The sequence below is a fragment of the Ctenocephalides felis genome, unplaced genomic scaffold (genome assembly GCF_003426905.1).
Source record: "Ctenocephalides felis isolate EL2017-DRISC unplaced genomic scaffold, ASM342690v1 CF-g0.4_SCAFFOLD_01604, whole genome shotgun sequence".
Taxonomy (NCBI): domain Eukaryota; kingdom Metazoa; phylum Arthropoda; class Insecta; order Siphonaptera; family Pulicidae; genus Ctenocephalides; species Ctenocephalides felis.
The window spans coordinates 35544583-35563771 of NW_020537758.1; the positions used below are offsets into that span (position 1 = coordinate 35544583).

Consider the following 19189-nt stretch of genomic DNA (forward strand, 5'->3'; position numbering starts at 1 on the left):
AAGATTCGTTAACTTTTCCAATTACTATAATTATGAATAACATCGTTAAATAACTCATTATTATCACGATGCTTTTATACCTATGTGTTATAAACACATAAGTCGTCGGTAAATTTCGCTATCTTCTATTCGCATCGCAATAAACTTGGAGGATTTTATTAAATCGATAGTACACCTTGAAATTGAAAACTGATGTGATTGACTATTGTCAATGCGTAATTATTTTGGCAGAATTATGTATTTATATGAATATACCGAATCTTATATTTTTTATTATCATTGTATTACATCCTCTATAAAATTATCTCATCCAAATTATTTTTTCATCATTTAATACACATAATATTTCCATTACTTTCTAATTTGTTTGTATAGAGGTTTTTTCATTAAGTTCGGCCACACTGCTGGAGTGTTTGAAATATCTTGAGATGGATTTAAAAAGCTTGACATTCTAGTATTTTCAAACAGAATTCTGTTAATACTTCTAAACACGTGGATACTTGAACTCTGTGTGGCATTGGTATATACAATGCGGTCAAAAGAAATTATTAAATATATTTATGATAAACAAGAATACTTTAAAAAAATCTATGACATAAATTTAACAATGTGTCAATTAACAAATACAGAGCACCACAAAATTGATTAAAAATAAAATTATATTATTTTTCTATTAACTAATTACTCATAAGGATAACCTCAGGATTACTCTTCTGGGATTTTGATGAAACTTCGCATGGCGATAGAGTTGATAGGCAAACCTAATATCTTAAAATATTATAGGCCTATGAGAAGTGGTTTAATTTTATAATTAAAGTTTTGAAAAATCGGCTGCGCGCAATAATGCATACGCTTACAGTGTTTCATTATTATTTTCTTCTAGATTTCAATTATCTACTTGAAATATATTTAATTCTTATCATGAAATATTGGAAACAATCTGTCAACATATATATCGAACGCTTATTTCAATCATTCGCCATCACTAAATCACCATCTATTTTTTATATCATCGACTTAATTCTGCTACCTGTATCTGTCGAATATTTGTTTTCGTACAATATTAGAAAATAAAAATATTTTAGAACGCCAGTTAATTTATACATATATGAATAAAAACAGGAAAGTTACGAAACGCTCTTAGAGATGTCATATCATTTATCGTTCTTTTTAAAACGGTTCGTTGTAAACGAATGCTAATTTGACATTATTTCTGTATAAATATCATGTAATATTTCCAACAAAATTTCGGCGGATAAAATGATGTGTATACGTATAATACATAAACACACACATCGTCGACAACATTTAACCTTTGCTATAAAAATTGTTTTTTAAATATGTCAACGTTCTATGAGAGATGTTTTATATTCTGAATGCGTTAGATGATGTTGGAGCACAGGAGATTACTGGATTGTTAATATGAGGACTAACATGATGTATTTAAACAAAAATCTTGTTTTTAGTTTATTGAACCAAAATGAGCTATTACTGATTTTCCTTTAATTTTCTGCATTCAATTTAATTCATTTTTTATTTAATAAAAAAACACTCAATTATGTTTCGGAAATCAATATAATTCTTGATCTTTTAAATTAATATAATAAAGGGTCGACTACATAACCGCAGACAGCATTTATGTTAGAATGAGTTCAAATTATAGATTTTTATATTCCTATTATATTATTATATTCGGTATAATTTTTACACAGAAGAAATTTCGGTGGAATATGTATATGGATCTGTATGCTGCTTTTTGTATACGTTTTTGTCAGTCAAGACAAGGCGACAGTTAATAAGAGTTAATGGCCATCATTATGTGCTCACCGCAATAAAAAGAGATGATCTCCAGATTTGGACACTGAAATGTTTATGTTAAGTGTTGCGTTAATGTACCGAAAATATTTTAATACATTTTTTTGTTAGATTAGATTTTGACTGATTTTACCAGTTTTAAAAATATACTTTTGGACAACAACAGCTACATATACGATTTACACGAAAAAAGTGGGGTTACTAAAAGATAATGCTTATATATAACTGTGGTACATTGACTGCAAATAATAAATACATTGTAATATTTATATAGGATAGGGGGGGGGGCACAAAAGTCCAATTTATTTCTCTGTAATTACACTGTCTAAACCAAATGAACTATATCACAACAAATAACACGTATCGAAGAACCAACTGTCAAACTATGTTCAGTAAATTGCCAATTAATTTACACCTTTGGCAGTACAAAAGTTTAAATGGTTTTTTGTTTCATAAAAAAGTGTTGAATCTACCTTAAAAATCACAACACATCTTATAAAACAATTAAATAACATACACCTAAAAATTATATTCAGGTATCATACACTAAATAAAAGAGCTCAAAACCAAAGGAACTACCAAAAACAAAAAATACTGGTACATGGTCGTCTATCTTATATTTGCGACGCAGTCTGGTTTGCCCTCTACTTTTAAATATTGTTGTTGAAAAATTCTATATTTTACTTGTTTTCGAGATAACGGTGGTATTCCGATTTGCCCGCCGTGAGAAGTAGTTTTCATCGAAAATTTTGAATTACTGTTATTATCAACAACGGTTGGGATTTAATTTTCAAATTAAGAACATCCATTTCAAAGTAAGAATAAACTTTTTATGTAAATAAATGCATATTGCTTCAAGTGCGATATGATGAGTTCTTTGCCAGTTTTTCGCACTCCTTGATGTCCAGTATGGTGTTTAAATAAATATTTTTAATTTGAATTGGGAACAAGTATTTATTCTTTCGATGCACAGCTAATGATGAACATATAGCAATCTTTCTATAATTTTACTAAATTTATTCAGAAATAAGGGCTAAATTAAAATGTTAAAATTATTCCCCTGTACTAAAATAATTCCAACTATAAATTGGTCAGTATTCTTATCCTAGGCAATAATCTCATTCCTCATCGTTACACATCGAAATTAATAACTTGGCGAACTCACCAAGGCACGTCCCTGCGTTTTTCTCTAATGCAAGTACGATAATTCACTTAGATGGGACACATGTATATTATCAAAGTATCAAATTTATTAGACTTCGTACCTACCACACTCGTCTCTGTATCCGATGTTATCATAGGAAATATGTGCTTTGTGCTCTTATGCGTTCGCATGGATCGCAAATTCAAATTGGCGAGGAGCCAAATGTAAGGTGATAAACATAGTATGTAATTATTAACCGAATTTATGAACTGCAAATTCTTTGATTTGTATAATTTCACATGTAATTATTACCTTTTGAAATATGTTGTCCAATGAAAATTACCACAGTGATGCAGATCAATTTTTCCTGTACAATCTTCATCAACACAGTTAAACAACTTGTAATTAAATAAAATTAATTGTAATTAATATTTCTGATTGATGAATGATTAGCACGAAGAATTTATTTATCTATTTAATATAAATTCGTATTTAAATAATCTGGTATTTATCAAAAGACAACCAACAAATTTTATTTTGATGCCCTTTGGTGCGCACATTGGTTTGCGTACCGAAGTTTTGGCAAATTTAATTAAGTTATCATCGCAAAGTTAAAAATTTTAATTATGACAGTTTATGGTATATTTCCTGTTTCAAAACACGTTTCCACCTGTGATAATTTTAATATCCTCCATATCTGTGAACAGAGAGCGAGCGGATTAGACGTTTACTCTACGTCAATTCGTGCGATCAAAATCGCGGATTACATCAAGTTGAATGTTCTGAAATAGGTTTCGTTTTGATTGTATCACGCGTGTATGTTATAAACGATTTAAATCATCATTATCATTATGGCCTGATACTAAAGCAACAAATACGAGAACAGAGGACGCACTGTAATTATTCTGCATAATTACTCGGATTACAGTTTGTAGAACGACTTACATAGAGAAATGCGTAAGAACATAGTTGGAACATATTTCAGGTTCATATTTGAATTGATTCTGTATATTGATTCTGCGTTTTTAATATTTTATCAAAATTTCCACATAATTACAATCTTTATGGAAAAGCATTTTGATGACTGGTATGTAAAGATAACATGCTAGCCAGTCTAGTTATTTTAAATTGAAAATTGAAGAAAGAATGAAGATAAATGTCTATGACCTTAAAACTTGATTTAAATTGTGCACATCAAACTATCATGCTGAATTTTTGTAAGTTAATACTTTGCACTCTAATGACTGATTCACCAATTCAGCTCTGGTCTTCAAAGATGTTGGAAAAATGCCTTGATTATTGTTTTTTAGGATCTTCTTCTGTAATCTTCTGGTAACTGGTGTATATAGAATATAATATCTATTTCTAAGTTTATCATATGTGAAACAATTCATTTTAGGTAATTTATTTCATTTATTTTTTTCAGATATTGACGACTGTGTAGGAAATCCTTGTGAGCATGGAGGATCGTGCATAGACTTGGTTGATGGTTTTCGCTGTGAATGTCCTTCGGAATGGACAGGAGAACACTGTGAAACAGGTACTTATAAATATTTGAATAAATTTTCACAAATAACAATTTTGACTTATCCTAGTTTATTTTAAATTATATGATTCAGGTGGCTTATCAATTTCACTTTATGTATAGTTTCCGTAAAACTTATGAACATATCTGATCGGATATGTCTTATAGTGGATGTATTTACTTTACTTTATTTTTATAGCTATTTAATTTGTACTGAATTCTAATTCTGATTAAGCGAATCAAATTGAAGCAATAACTTTTTCACTCAAAGTACCTAGGTAAACTTCATAATAAACTCTTAAATAAGCAGCTTTGTTCACAGAATTGGCTGATGAGCCTTGATACCAACATGTGTACTTAGACATTGGCATAAACTTTTTTTTTTTTTTTTTGATAATTATTGACGGGTTCTAATTCGGTTTATATAATTTTCAATCTCAAAGTACTTATGCATCTATTTTTGCAAAATATTTTCAGTAAGTATGATTCAAACGATTGTTATTTCCCAAGGAGAAAGGTGTTTCAATCCCATCAGTTCGATGAGACAAAAAAATGATTTTCTTGTAATTAGGTATGTGTAGGTACACAGGTTGATCCTCGGTTAAGTTAGCCAATTCGCACGCTGGTGAACATGCCCGCCGTGTTGCACACTTCATTAAGACGAACCGTGAGTTTCACGGATAGGAATGCATCTAACGACGTTTTCGAATTTTACCTTTCGTGCGAGGAAACGACCCGAAAGCTAACGCGGGCCCAGGAGAGCCGAGCACTTTTATTGCGTACGCCGTTTTGCGTTTTTACACTTTTATAATCTGACACAGAGATATCCCACGATTTAATGTCGTTTGTTGTCTTTTGTCTAATTTCCGAAAGGGTACTTAAAGAAGGATTCATTTCCATGAACTTATTCTACGTTTCGCTGTAGAAAACGTACCTTGCAAATATATTCATAGGGGAAAGGCCCCGAGTGCCGGTTATTTATAAATAAATCATAAAATATTTTACGAAATGTTTATTAAATCATGACCTATGTTAGAAATCAAACTAAATTAACAAAAACGCAATCTTTGCTAAACAATAATTAATACTATCAATCAAACTTTAGTGACAAAAAACATGATTTTACGAAGTGGCACCTAGTACCGGACATTTCAAAATAACCTGGAATGTCTGCACATTTGTGTTTGACGAATATTCTTAGATATTGCAAAAAAAATCACTAATTATCCACCCTTTTGGCCGATGCTCTCAGCTGGAGCATTCATCACCGATTTTCATTCTTTGACTAGAAAATACGAAAAAAGGGGTATGTACTGACGGTTAGCACTCATACAGAACAAAATTAAATAATTAGAATAAATTACGTCAATTCTTACAAGAAATATTAATATGTTTACTTCAGGCGCTAAGGGACGACTTAGGGTCCGGTACTAAGGGACAGACAATTTCGTTCATTTGGTGGTACCTACTAAAATTGTTCAAAATATCTAATAATATTCTACCATTTTACGGATAACTATCATGTACTACTTTTATTTTTGAGTGCCACTAAAATATAAATGCATAAATACTGTAGAATTACTTCCATTGATATTTAGGTGACGCCGTGTTTTTGGGCCTAAAACAACAAAGTTGCTCCCGCGCCCCCTTCACTTGTATTTTGAAATAAAGAAATTTATACTCGCTCAAATAATACGTGTTAAATAGAGTGCCCGGCTTTAAGTGCCGTCCGGCGTTACTGGACTTCCCCCTACATGTCTTTTGTTGGAATCTGAACTTCAAATCATCTTGGACAAAATTCTAAAAGATCAACGACAAATCTATAGCAGTATTTTTTTTTAACTATATCTTTTAAAAATGATCATAGATTATGGAATTTTATTTCGATTTCATAAACACTGATTTCTTAAATTTACATTTCAAACAAAGCATTATCGTTTACATTGATCTTTTCAATAATTTTAATCTCACACAATGTGTGATAATCAAACGGTATTTTACCTACACAAAAACCTAATAAAAACACTTGTCGACTACCTACATATTGCGCCTCCAAAATCAGGCGATAATTATCTACATCGATTTTTATCAGATAGAAATCATCAAAAGCTTTTAGCGATTGCATAAAACATTATCGGAAATTGTCTAAAGCGAATTCATTTAGATATATTACGAGATATGGACGATTTTCGACGCTCTTTTGTCAAATCCGTCTTCGCAAATCATTAATGATAATGGCTTGTACCGGCGTGAAATTTCTTTGTGCGTTGACACAGCGAGAAAAAAATAAACGGTATGACTTTGGCGTTTGGAATTAACCAAGCGTAGAAGATAGTTAACGAACTTTGAGCGTAGGTGACGGCGAATCGGTGTGATCTGTGGTCGTCTCGGGAAGAAGACTCAAATCGTGCAGAAAATTCGATTTAAAATTACCTAAACACACTCACGAATAGAAAAACACATACTTTCAATTTACAATTGAGAAATTTAAAATATAGAAATGAATGCTCATAATAAACATTTATATTTATTTGAAATAAAAGTAGTTTTTCAGTCAAAATAGGATAGTTTTTGTTTGCGTCACAATAGCGTTAGATGGAACGAGCAAAATATATTTAACAATCATATTCAGCAATACTAGACGAGGGCAATTCCGTAAAATGTATGGGGCGCTGGGAGCTTCAAGCATTCGCCATAATGCTTTGCGATTATTACTGTATTATCTTCGAGTGTTATCTATTTTTCTTGTGAATAAATCTCTTGTGAATAAATCATTCAATTAATTTCATATAGTGTTCTATTTGTGTTTGAAGTCCTCAGCCTTCATATCAGCCGAGCGAGCTAAACGTTCTACACTTCTACCCAGCAACGATTTACTGGGCCGCATTCAAGCAAGATATCCTCACTTTTCCAAATATACTCAATTTTCAAATCCTCGGAATTCATTATACAAAATTATTAGTACACAAAAGCGAAAGTTATAGATGGACTGATTACTAACAATAGTGCTTATCATAATTTGAAATAAAACCACATGCTTCATTTTTCTCTTGTTCCCAAAATGTTGAAGAGAGAACTAAAATTATCTCTCATTGGCTAATTTCAATGCTAGATGAGAAGTTTAATGGTCGTAATTTCGATTATAAAAAATGCCAAGAATCATTCCCCATTCCTAATTGTAGGACAAAAATGTCGCGTCTCGCATCGTTTCCCCGATAATTCACGATTTGTTCCATTGTTTCGAAGGTGAGACGGCGTTAAGTCACTAACGATATCCTCTGTTCCTTCATGTCGAACACTTGTTTTGTTCAGACAGACTGGACTTCGTTTTAGACGATATGGGATTTGAATAGCATTTTAATTTTTTTTTGAAAGCTATGTCGTGTTGGAAGAATTCAATGGTTTGTGAATTGCTAAAGCATCATTGTAGATATAATTTGTCTTTACAATAAAATGTAGAAATAATAGGATGGTTGAAAGATTGGTCAAATTTTGATCATGTGGATCAACAAAAATTATAACTTTTTTGGCATTCTTCAAATTTCTTAAAATAGTGAAAATAGGAATTGGATGATTAGCGTAGTTCATACTGGAGAAAGGTTTATAAAGGAGACTCTGTGTGAAATTTCAAGTAAATCGGTTCAGTAAAAGTTGAGAAATTGTGGGTATCGTATCGAATAAGACAGTTTCGAGATCTCGTTAGAAGTTTCGCAGAGTAAGGAAACAGATGTGGATTATCGTGGTCAACAAACTCTGAAAATAATTTGAATTTTGGAAAATCCTCTTGTACACATATTCTTGAAGAGTTAAACTTTTAAAAAAATATAAAGAAACAAAACAGTTTTCTTTCAAAATTCTAGACCAGAATACTACCTTAATCTTAATCCAAAGTTTTCCTTTGTGATTTAAAAATTTATTTTCTTTGTTTCGATGGTTCGTTTTCCAAATGAACACCCCTACATCCAGCCCATAACAAAGTCTCGGTAATAAGTCACAGTGTCTTGGCGTTAATGTGATGGCGCTAAAGCGACTATAAATCCGGCGTGGCCATCGTCTCTTCTCTGGATTCCTTTACACGTAGTACGAATTCATCATCGACCACTCACCGGCGATCATATATTAATGTCTATAAACTCGTTATATTAATTTTTTCTTCAAATTCGAAGTCGGATCCCCCCTCGGGTTTGACCTTTTGACATGTTTTTTCGTCGTGCGTCTGCAGCGGTTTGTCTTTGCACTTGGCTGTGGCATCGATTCCGAGCCCATTGAAGCGTGCAAGAATACATATATATTGATGCAGGAAACTAAACGAAGACATATGTGTGCTGTATTAAAAATAGCAAGCGAAAAGGAAAAAATACGGTGATTCTGTCGGCGCGTAAAGTATTGGCGAGACCATTTAGATTTTTTAAATCGTTTGTAAATTAGAAACTAGATATCTTTGCTGAAGCTTACGTAGATCTGTTCTATTCAGAAATGTTTACGGTAAGCGTGCCGGAGGAAACTAATAGACAACATGCGGTTGAATTTAAAAATAACCGACCTTGAAACGTAAATTTAGTACCGAACATACTTTTCTGATTATTATCGAACAGTTTCCTAATTGTTTAAGGATTTTAGAGTCTGTAAATCTGTTCATAATAACTAAATACCGTGACTTTTATAATGTATACTAATTGATATTTTTAGTAAACCATATGCGTCTCCATATCTTTTAATCTTGACCTCGATAGATGTGTTTTTGAAATATTTTTCCATATTATGGTAAATAACGTTCAGACTTTGTTAGAAACATACATATGAGAAAATGTAAATATAAAATAGTAAGTAAGAGCAGATACGAAAATTAGACGTTTGTATTTACTTGGGGTCATAGGTTATGTATTTTGTACGTTTTTCAATTACAACCTATGAGAATTAGGAGCTGAAGTGTGTTTTCGATTGACATTGACATCAATCTCGTACTTGGGTAATAGATAATTTAACTTATTTTATCATTGCCATTATCAATGCGACTTGTTCATGTGTGAACATATTTTGTTGTTTTTTATTTTCGTTATTTTTGTTTGAACTATTTAGTTCAATACATTTAGTTAGACACATACACTCACAAAATGGAATTACTGTACTAATTTTTTGTAAGTCAGTAGTTTTCCCTCCAACGAGTGATTCACCAATTCATCTTAGTTCTCCAAAGATGTAGTGGAGTTAAATGCCTTGAATATTGTCTATTGAAATCTTCTTTATCAGGCTTAAAAAGTTGAGCCACTTTAGAATTAGTTTGATCTTCAAAAATGATTTCTGAACAATAATGGGTGTACTGCCCTAGGGTAGGTCCGTGAGCTGAGTTAAAACTCCTACTCGATTCAGGGAAGAATAGCGTGACAGATTTCTCATTGCCGTTTCACACCGCAGTGCCCGAAATGGGCTTATTTTCAATTGGAAACATATTTGGAACTATATTTTCAATTGAAAATGAACATCGCGCTGCCCGATGTCAGATTGCAAGAGCGGGGAATCGAACGCGCGACCCTGTCCATACAAAGTCAACGCGTTAACGACCTTCGCCATGACGAACCCTATTCCTAAATATATATATTTAAATTTATGTAAAATTTTATTTCAAATTCAATACTAGATAGTAGAATGTTTTTAATATATTATATATATTTTGTTTAAAATATCTTTGTCAGGAGTTTTAACATAAAACCGTATGTTTTAAATCTGCATCAAAAAGTTGTTCTAATGATAACATTTTTTATATGTTTGTTTGTATGTAAAATACGCTAGATCGCACAGCAAATAGAAAGCATTTTCACAATTTTTAATACACAGAAAGAAGGATAAGATAGCGTTGCCATAACAACGCTATGTTATCGTTTTTTAGGAAATCCGAATTTTTATAAATCCATATATTAAGAGGCCAATCCTTAATATATGAATTTATAAAAATTTTGATATCCTCCAAAATCAATTATATATCTATTATTTTCTAACAATAATTTCCTTCTTTTCCTTCAACAGACGTCGACGAATGCCTCTCCTCCCCTTGCGCGAACGCTGTCTCGTGCTCCAACACGCACGGGGGCTTCCACTGCACGTGCGCGCCAGGCTGGGGCGGAGCGCTTTGCGCCCGGAACATAGACGACTGCGTGGGACAGTGTCTGAATGGGGCCACGTGCATAGATCTCGTGGACGACTACCACTGCGCGTGCGCTTCTGGATATACAGGTGAGTGGCAATTTAGGGTAGAGAGATAAAGGGTTGATATATCAAGAAGGGTGAATTAATTTGATAGGGTGAATAGCGTATTAGTAGGGTCAAAGGTTGAACGATTATTTGGTTGTCTTCGTGATAAAGTAGTTTGAAAGTGGTTTTGAATTTGGGTAGAGCGGGGATTAAAGGTCAGTGGGTGAAATGGTCCACCACCAATATCTAAAAAACAAGTAAAACTACGAATTTTAACAATATAACTTTGAAAATAGAGGGCAAATATGTTTAACCAACAATCGTCTTAAATTTCCATTGTCGCTATACCATCTGAACCTTTACCCTGGTAAAACCGCAAAGAGTGAAAAAAAGTAAATAGTTAAAAAAACAGTTTCACATAGGATAAATTAAATTAATGGTTACTCCAACTCTGTTGATGAATATTTCTGACGAAATACCAGATCAAGGTTATATACAGTGTTATCTTTTCAAAAAATGTGCATTGGTAAAACAACTTTTATTTGCTATTATTTTGTAAAATCCCGTCAACATTAAAAATAAAACAATGGACCTGGGGCCTCCTGGCTGTCTCATTTTACCGCGCCCATGGGGTAAAAAGGACCAGGCGATAAATTATTTAAAAACAAAAAAATTAATATATTCTGTAAGTAGGAATTATCTGGGAATTTTACTGAACATAGTTCGATAGTTGATGTAGCTCATTTGGCTTAGGCAATATAATTACTCTCAATATAAGTCAAAATGGATCTTTGTGCCCGGCTCTACCCTGTATGAAGATACTTAATCATAGATCTATATTTGCATATCGCATTAAATATTTTAAAAACAATATTTCCAACTATACTAATCTTACAAAATGTATCATTCTTCATCACGGAAGCTTATGATTTAATCATCCCTCTATATTATAAGGGTATTTTATTATGAGGGTTGCACCTTGATACATGCTGTCATTTTGTTGACATCATTTGGTGCACATGCCTTTTGATATTTTATTTGTTTCGATGCAGGTACAATTTTGAATATGCTAGTGGGATATTTTTGGCATTTCTTTTTTATACACAGGTGCAAACGTAAACGAAAGTTTGTGATGGAAAATGTGTGCTTTGAGCAGATGTATAAAAGTGAAATTGTAAATTGTAATAATAAATATTTGACGATCTTGGATAAATAACCAGAGTGTATATAATGAAGAGAATAGTAAAACTTCATCAAGTATAACAAAACAAAAATTGTAGATAATTTTGAAAAGTTATGATCATTTGCATTTGAAACTCTTGCTTTTACTTGTTGTCACTTTAAAAATACAAATAATTTTATTTTAAGAATTCGTTTTCATTACAATAATGAGATGGAATATTTCTGGCATTTAAACGAAAAGACTTGTAAACATATTGCAAATTTGAAGTAAAAAAAAAAAGTTTACAAGTAATTTGGCATCATTTCCTCTGGGCAACGGTCCATAACAGCCTTATCAAACATGTTTCTTGAAACGACTAAAGACATCCATCGTATTTCATAAATAAGTAAATAAATAAATAACTAAATCTGCAAACAGGAAATCGTAGTTCATTAACACATGTACTCGTACATAGTGTTATTAGGTTATTAATCGGTAAAGATAGTTTTAGGCGGATGGCTGGTCGTAGATTTATTCAAATTGATTAAATTGATTTGGATATAAATACATTATTCTGTGCAATCTTAGGGATATAAAAACATGTTGGCACGAAATCGTATGGTTTGATTAATTCTCAATAATATTGAGTATTTTATAATTCATTTCAATTTTTCTCTCTAGTTCTAAATAATTATTATTTTATTGTAATTGCCGAATTTTTGCTTCAAAATGGAATTTTGACTTAATTTTCAAACTCGTGAAGGTCATAAATGTATAAAAATATATATTTCTAATATCTCAATTATACAATTTTGAATAAATCATTTTCCAGTTGTGTGTATCCATTTAGTTAAGAGCTTTACTGATATCTGTGTCAGTTGTTCACAAGGAGAATGTAATTTCTCAAAGTGTCTCCAGGTACACCATAACAAGGAGAGATGAGTAATTACAATACTTGGCCATATACTAGATAATTATGCTGTCTGTGAACAAAATATTTATGGTAGCCACGGTTGTTAGTCAGTACTTGCAGCTAAATATCCCGTAGAGAACTTGCGTTAATACCACGATAGGGGGTTTATGCAAATTTGTAATACACTAGTAAATCACACTGATTGGAATGGTTTAATTAATTAGATAATTTGCAGTTGATTATTTTGGTATTGATAGGCCGTAATATCTATAATACTATAATAATAAATAAACTTAATGGTATTGCTCTGAACCATGATGCTGTCGAAGACGTACAGAAAATTGGTTTTGGAAATAGTCAAATATCCAAAATTTTAAGTAGGCTTGGTATGGCATGTTTATTTTTCTGAACAGCAATCAGATATGCTTTTGTGCTGGTTTGACTTAATACTACGTCGGTTTTACAGATGACAACCCAAACAGCACTCTCATTTCTATGTGATAAATTTTATCACAATTTCTGTAGCATGGCCAATATTTATTGATGCAGAAATCCCGGATGAGGGCTATTCTCACTTAGAAACATATTGGTATCTATACCAATTTGATTTTACAAAAATATTTTTCCAATTTATAAGATTTTCTACTGAAGGATAAATTACGGAGAATAAATTGCGATAAATACAAGCATCCGGAAAGTCAGGACCTACCTTGCTGTATGTAACAAAATTGTGTCAGGTTTTATGTTTCAGGGTTAAGTGTTTTCTCAATAAATCTATTAAACCGCCCAGAAATGATTTCGCAAAACCTATATGTATGAATCAACATGTCCTCAATTGGTATTAATTAACAGCGTATACCTTATACAGTTATGCTGCAGGTACTTTGTAATTCCAGGAAATTTGCGATTGACAGTCATTTATGCTCTCCCAGTTCTTATCTACTGGTATTGCTATTAATTCAGAAATTAACCATATATAAGTAGAGAATTTATATATCGCATACTTCGGTATGCGCATTCTGGGTACTGCACGCATATCTGCTCAATTTATTTACCGTCTGCCTTACCTGGAATACCGAGCACCGAGCACTGTCATTAAACCGATTTCTCCTCGATGTGATGCCGGTAATTATTGATTTATTTCGAAATGATTTCAAATTCGCGCAGTTTATTTATAACACACACGTCGATTATTATCATCCATTGATATTTTTCGAATTAATAACGTAATGAGGTTCCAGCGATGTTTTCATTTTGGCTTGGATCAGATATTGAGCTTTTACGGAAGAACGGTTGGTAAGATCACTTTGTATTGAAACACAACTTTTCGGTGTGATGCGAATTGAGTAGTGGATATTTAAATTGTAATTGTACTTTTTTATTTTTATTTTACTGTTATATATACATTTTTGATCCTATGAACCAACATATTACTGTCACGGTGTTGGTCAACCATGCTTCGTATAAATTTATAAAATAAAATTTTACCAATTTTCTAATTTTTATTAAATGGAGTCATTGTTTTATATATTTTGAGTTAAGCACATTTTGTTATTTGAGTTGACCATTGACCAAACTCACCCAAATATGTTTTTTTGCTAACTCATATGTTAAAGATTATCAGTATGATTCAGAACTCATATGTATTTTTTTTATCTATTTGATTTTTGAATCTAATTAGCGATACACCAGCATTTATTATTTATTGGTTTGAAAATTGAAATTATTAAGCGTTTCATAATTTACATTTGGTCCCAACTTTATCACTTTTTATTGCCCAAGCGCGGTGCGGAAATTAACGTTACAATGTTTTAATTACATAAAAAACCGTTGTTTAATGCACGTATTTTTGACAAGTGATTTGCATATACACGCACTCTCATATTAACTTATATATGAAACAACAATCGAAGAACTTACATGGCTTATTCATCGAAGTAAAGTAAATTTAATGAAGCTTCAATGAATAATTTATTTTCTTAATGTAATAGTCTTATTTTGTTCTTCACTTTGCTTCATTAATTTTAATGAATATGTCTTAATGAATGGAATTGTTGCTGCTACCAATACTTTATTTTGAAATATGATTTTTAAAACTACCTCGATATGGTAAATGTTACATATTTATGTATTTATTTAAGTAAGCATATTTACTTAATACATTTTATCAATTAATAAAATGATTTATCAGTTAACAATTACATTTGTTTTAAATTTTGCAGGTCGTGATTGTTCCCAAGACGTTGATGAATGTCAAACAAATCCTTGTAGGCATGGTGGAGAATGTGTTGACTTGGTTGGCGGTTTCAGATGCATTTGTCCAGTTGGAAGATCAGGAACATTATGCGAGGTAAGTGCAGTAGAAGTTATTTATTTCTTTGCAATAATATTTAAATTAGGAAGTGAATATTTTTAATTCGCGTTTTACATCCGCTATTATCATGTTCTATAGTAAAACAATTGATGGCATCCGCTGGATATAACCGATATTTTGGAATGGATATTAATGCATCCTTTATTTTTTTTTTATTATTAGTATCTGGTATCAATCTACAACATTTATTGTACTTATTTTATTAAAGCTCATTTATATATTTTTTTTACTTTTTTGATTTTCATAGTTGCCGTCTACCATCACAAATATATCTCATATTTTATAGCATATAATCGACTATTTTTTTAAGCAAATGTACATTTATACTCTCCAAAATTATCATTGTATGAATTATATCTCAATTCTCATTTATTTCCCACTAAATATGTAATTATATCTCTCATCGCAATTTTAGTAGTTGTCACAATTTTAATTCAGCAACTTAATATAAATATACAATCGCAATTACAAAAAGTAATTGCTACAGATTTTCACACGTCCAAAAAGTTGAATTAGCCAATTGCTTAATTACTGAAGCACTTTCGTTATGAAGTAATTATATAAATGAACTGTTGTAATTGATGTAATTGTGGTAGTCCCACGTATGTTTAAGGATACAATTAATTTAATTTACGAGATTTAATTGTAAGATGTATAATGAAAATGTTTCGAACGTCGATAGTTAATTTAACTCTTGATAGTCAGTTATTATTAGTAACTAGATATTTAATTTAACAAACTGTCTATAAAATGCTTAGAGTGGCATAATTTAAATTAACAAAATCATTTAAACGGTGTTTATCCAATTTAAAACTTAATTACAAATATAAATGAACTAATTCATATATAAATGACTTGCGCGATTAAATTTTAAATTATGTTGAACTCATTAGCATGGTTTGGGAATTATAATGGTTTTATTTATGAGGCAGTCGTGGTAAAAGTGTGTTGCGAAATGAATTGATGATATCATCTTTTTCCAGAAAACCATTTGATTTAAGTTTACATTTTAGCAATTTATTATAAATTAAAATTGGATTAATAAATTACAAGATTAAGATGTGGACAATAATAATACTAAACAGCGATTCATTACATAATTTTATTATTTCTGCTAGTGTATTAGAGTAAAATATTAGCACCCTTCCTCATCCATTCTCTGGTAAATTTTCTTGAAGATCGATGGTTGTTTCGCTAGTCTTTTTCCCCAATGCTTTAAGTAGGTTCGGCACTAAAATAATAATTCCTAATTGATAGAAATTATTCGCTATCAAATAATGAAATCCTCCTAGATTGTTTGTATCGTTTCACATGTACCGTAATAGAAAATGATATATGGCCGTACTCGCCGAGTGCATATTTACGCTGGAATTACATAAGCATTACTCATTACTTACGCCAACATTGCTTAGTTTATACAATTCACACGCTTCCGATCCATCTTAATAACTGTCTGCGGAAAATGATAATGTTTCTTCCTCTTACTGATATCAAGGGTATAAATAGACGGTTTTAACATCAGATCGCATTCCATACATTATTGTTGAATTAAAATGCAAGCACTTACTGGAAGAGAAATATGTGTATGATAAATACTCACTGGGGGAACGCATTTTATTCTAAGGTTTTTCACTGATTTGCTTAAAATTAAATTAATCTCTGAAAATCTGTTTCAGTACTTCGAAGGTGAATATGATTTATGTATAGATTCCATCGATATAGATCAAAGAAAAAAAATGTTGTACTTCCTCTTTCGAAGGTCAATAAGTGGGTAATTTTGGTTCAGATACGATGCATTGATATTGAGGGGCGAATTCTCCAGCAAAATAGAGCGTAACATAGCCTTGTTATGGCAACGCTATGTAACGCTGCTTTCTTGGTACTAAAAACTGTCAAAATGATATGTATGTTGCTATCCATGCATTTGTTTCAAAAATTATTATTCAACATCGCTATTTAGATTTTTGATCAATCTATTTTTCGAAAGCAACAAAAAATACTTGGTACATTTAACGAAACAGTTATTTTTAAATACAGCATTGATTGAAGTTTTCCTTTCTATTCATTCTCAGTTATTAATAAATTAATTTAATGCATTCCTAATTTGCATAATCAATTATGGCAACAAATTTCTAACACAACACAAAAAAGTTACAAAAGCAAAAAAGCGCAATCTAGTTCCCGCATGTGCGTGGTTTTTTGCCCTCGGATCGTATCTGTACTGATACAAGTGTTAAAATGTATCGGACTATCAACACCGTTACTGTTGACACATGACAGATGATTTAATAAGTTAATATTTTTTTATAAAAAAATGCGTATACAAAGATGTATGTACGCAGAGGAGGCAGGAATAATTTATTTAGCATGTAAATGTAACTGAGGTCCATGACTCAGTTTCACATCTATGTAGTTTTTTTCGGATGATATAGAAAGGTACTTAGCATAAATTCTTGATAGCGAACTATTGAACTTAGGCGAGTAGAAGGAGATATATATATATATATATATATATATATATATACACTTTGTCTTTAAAAATGTGATTCACATGAGATCAGAAATGGCCGGAATTTGCTCGTGTGTTTATAATCGCGGTTGCCTATTATCACAGAAGTTTTATTAAATCTGGAAAACGTGACGAATTAATTTCCTAAGAATTTTCTTCAAAGTTCAAGAATTACGTGATTGCAAGATCAACTTTTCACACACTATTACTTGACAAACTGCAACTAGGACAATATTTGTGGAGCATCTCATTTCCTTGTCAGAAATTCTAGTAATCTCCTTAATTAATAATTTCAAACTTTGTTATGGTAAATTGTTTAAATTTTAAGTCTTCCCACATAGGCCATTGTTACTTGGTTACTTCATTAAATAAGGTAGTATGTATTAAGAAAAAAAAATGTTTTGGTAAAATTCCTGAAAAAAACACTATTTTTTATGTCACACATAATGACTGATATCATTAATTCTATATTAAAACTTTTTTTCCTCTACAAAATTGCGTATGTCTGACATGGCTCATGTAGATCTTCTTAGTGTCAGGCACACATGACTGACATAGAGATTTACTTGTTAATAATTATAGAATCTAATTCTGAATATTGAATACATAAATTAACGCAATCAAATAAATCATTCAGCTAAACATAGTTTCTATGAATTATTACAGTAATTATGTTAGGTAGTAACAACAGTACAACATGTGGTTATTTATATAGTATGAAGATTAAGATATTTGCTAGCCAATTTACAGTTACTATAATTATTGTCTCAATTTAGACAAATAGTGGAATTATTCATGAATAGATTTATCTACTAACGTTGTGCAAATTAACTTAATGCTAATATTTATCATTCTTTTTAACTCAGAACAAGTAACTATGAAACAGTGATCATATTTAATATTTCTTGTTGTCTGAAAAACTGCCTATCAAACATAGTCACATCCGCCTTTATCAAATATAGAAAAAACCAAAATAAATTTTCTATAATTTTCCTTTCGTGATTGCGAGATCATCATTTGACAGACATTCCCAAAGAGAGACATTAATTCTTTTGACAGTAGGATTGGATTAATAGCAAAGCAACACATGTCTCGTTTTACAACGAGCCATATATGATGATTCGCGATGTTGCAAACCTATTGAAAATAATAAACCGATTTTTGGATTGCCTAAGCTCTTCCTAATTGCTGTAGCGGTATGTTTGTTTAAGTTGTCGCCACAGACCTACTCTCGAGGACGATGTCTACATACTAATAAGATGCGTACGGATCGTGGGACTAAGTCTAAAGATTTACTCGCAGGGGAAATAGAAATTCACTAAATAGGGTCAGTCGAATGGAAAATAAGGTCTTAATGGCATCTTGCATGAACTTTCCGATATCTGGAAATTGTCAGATCGAGCAGATTAAGATATTTTAGGATTTTTATGTGTTCGAGCCTCACAAATTTTATTCATCTATCTTTGTCTACCTGACATAATAAAATAATTTCCTACCCTAGTATAGGTACTAAGCCAGTTATAAGAAATTATTCAGTTCTGTACGTACACCTTGACCG

The 19189-nt window shown here is 31.4% G+C and overlaps 1 protein-coding gene across 1 annotated transcript in view; it reads left to right on the forward strand.

Annotated features, from left to right (window-relative positions):
* The window catches only part of LOC113373663 (protein jagged-1b), a 363880-nt gene that overhangs the window by 271791 nt on the left and 72900 nt on the right, over positions 1-19189 (forward strand). The window contains exons 9-11 of the mRNA XM_026613946.1: positions 4386-4499; positions 10509-10715; positions 14971-15098. Coding sequence (XP_026469731.1) covers positions 4386-4499; positions 10509-10715; positions 14971-15098 — 449 coding nt within the window. The remainder of the gene's footprint in view (positions 1-4385; positions 4500-10508; positions 10716-14970; positions 15099-19189) is intronic.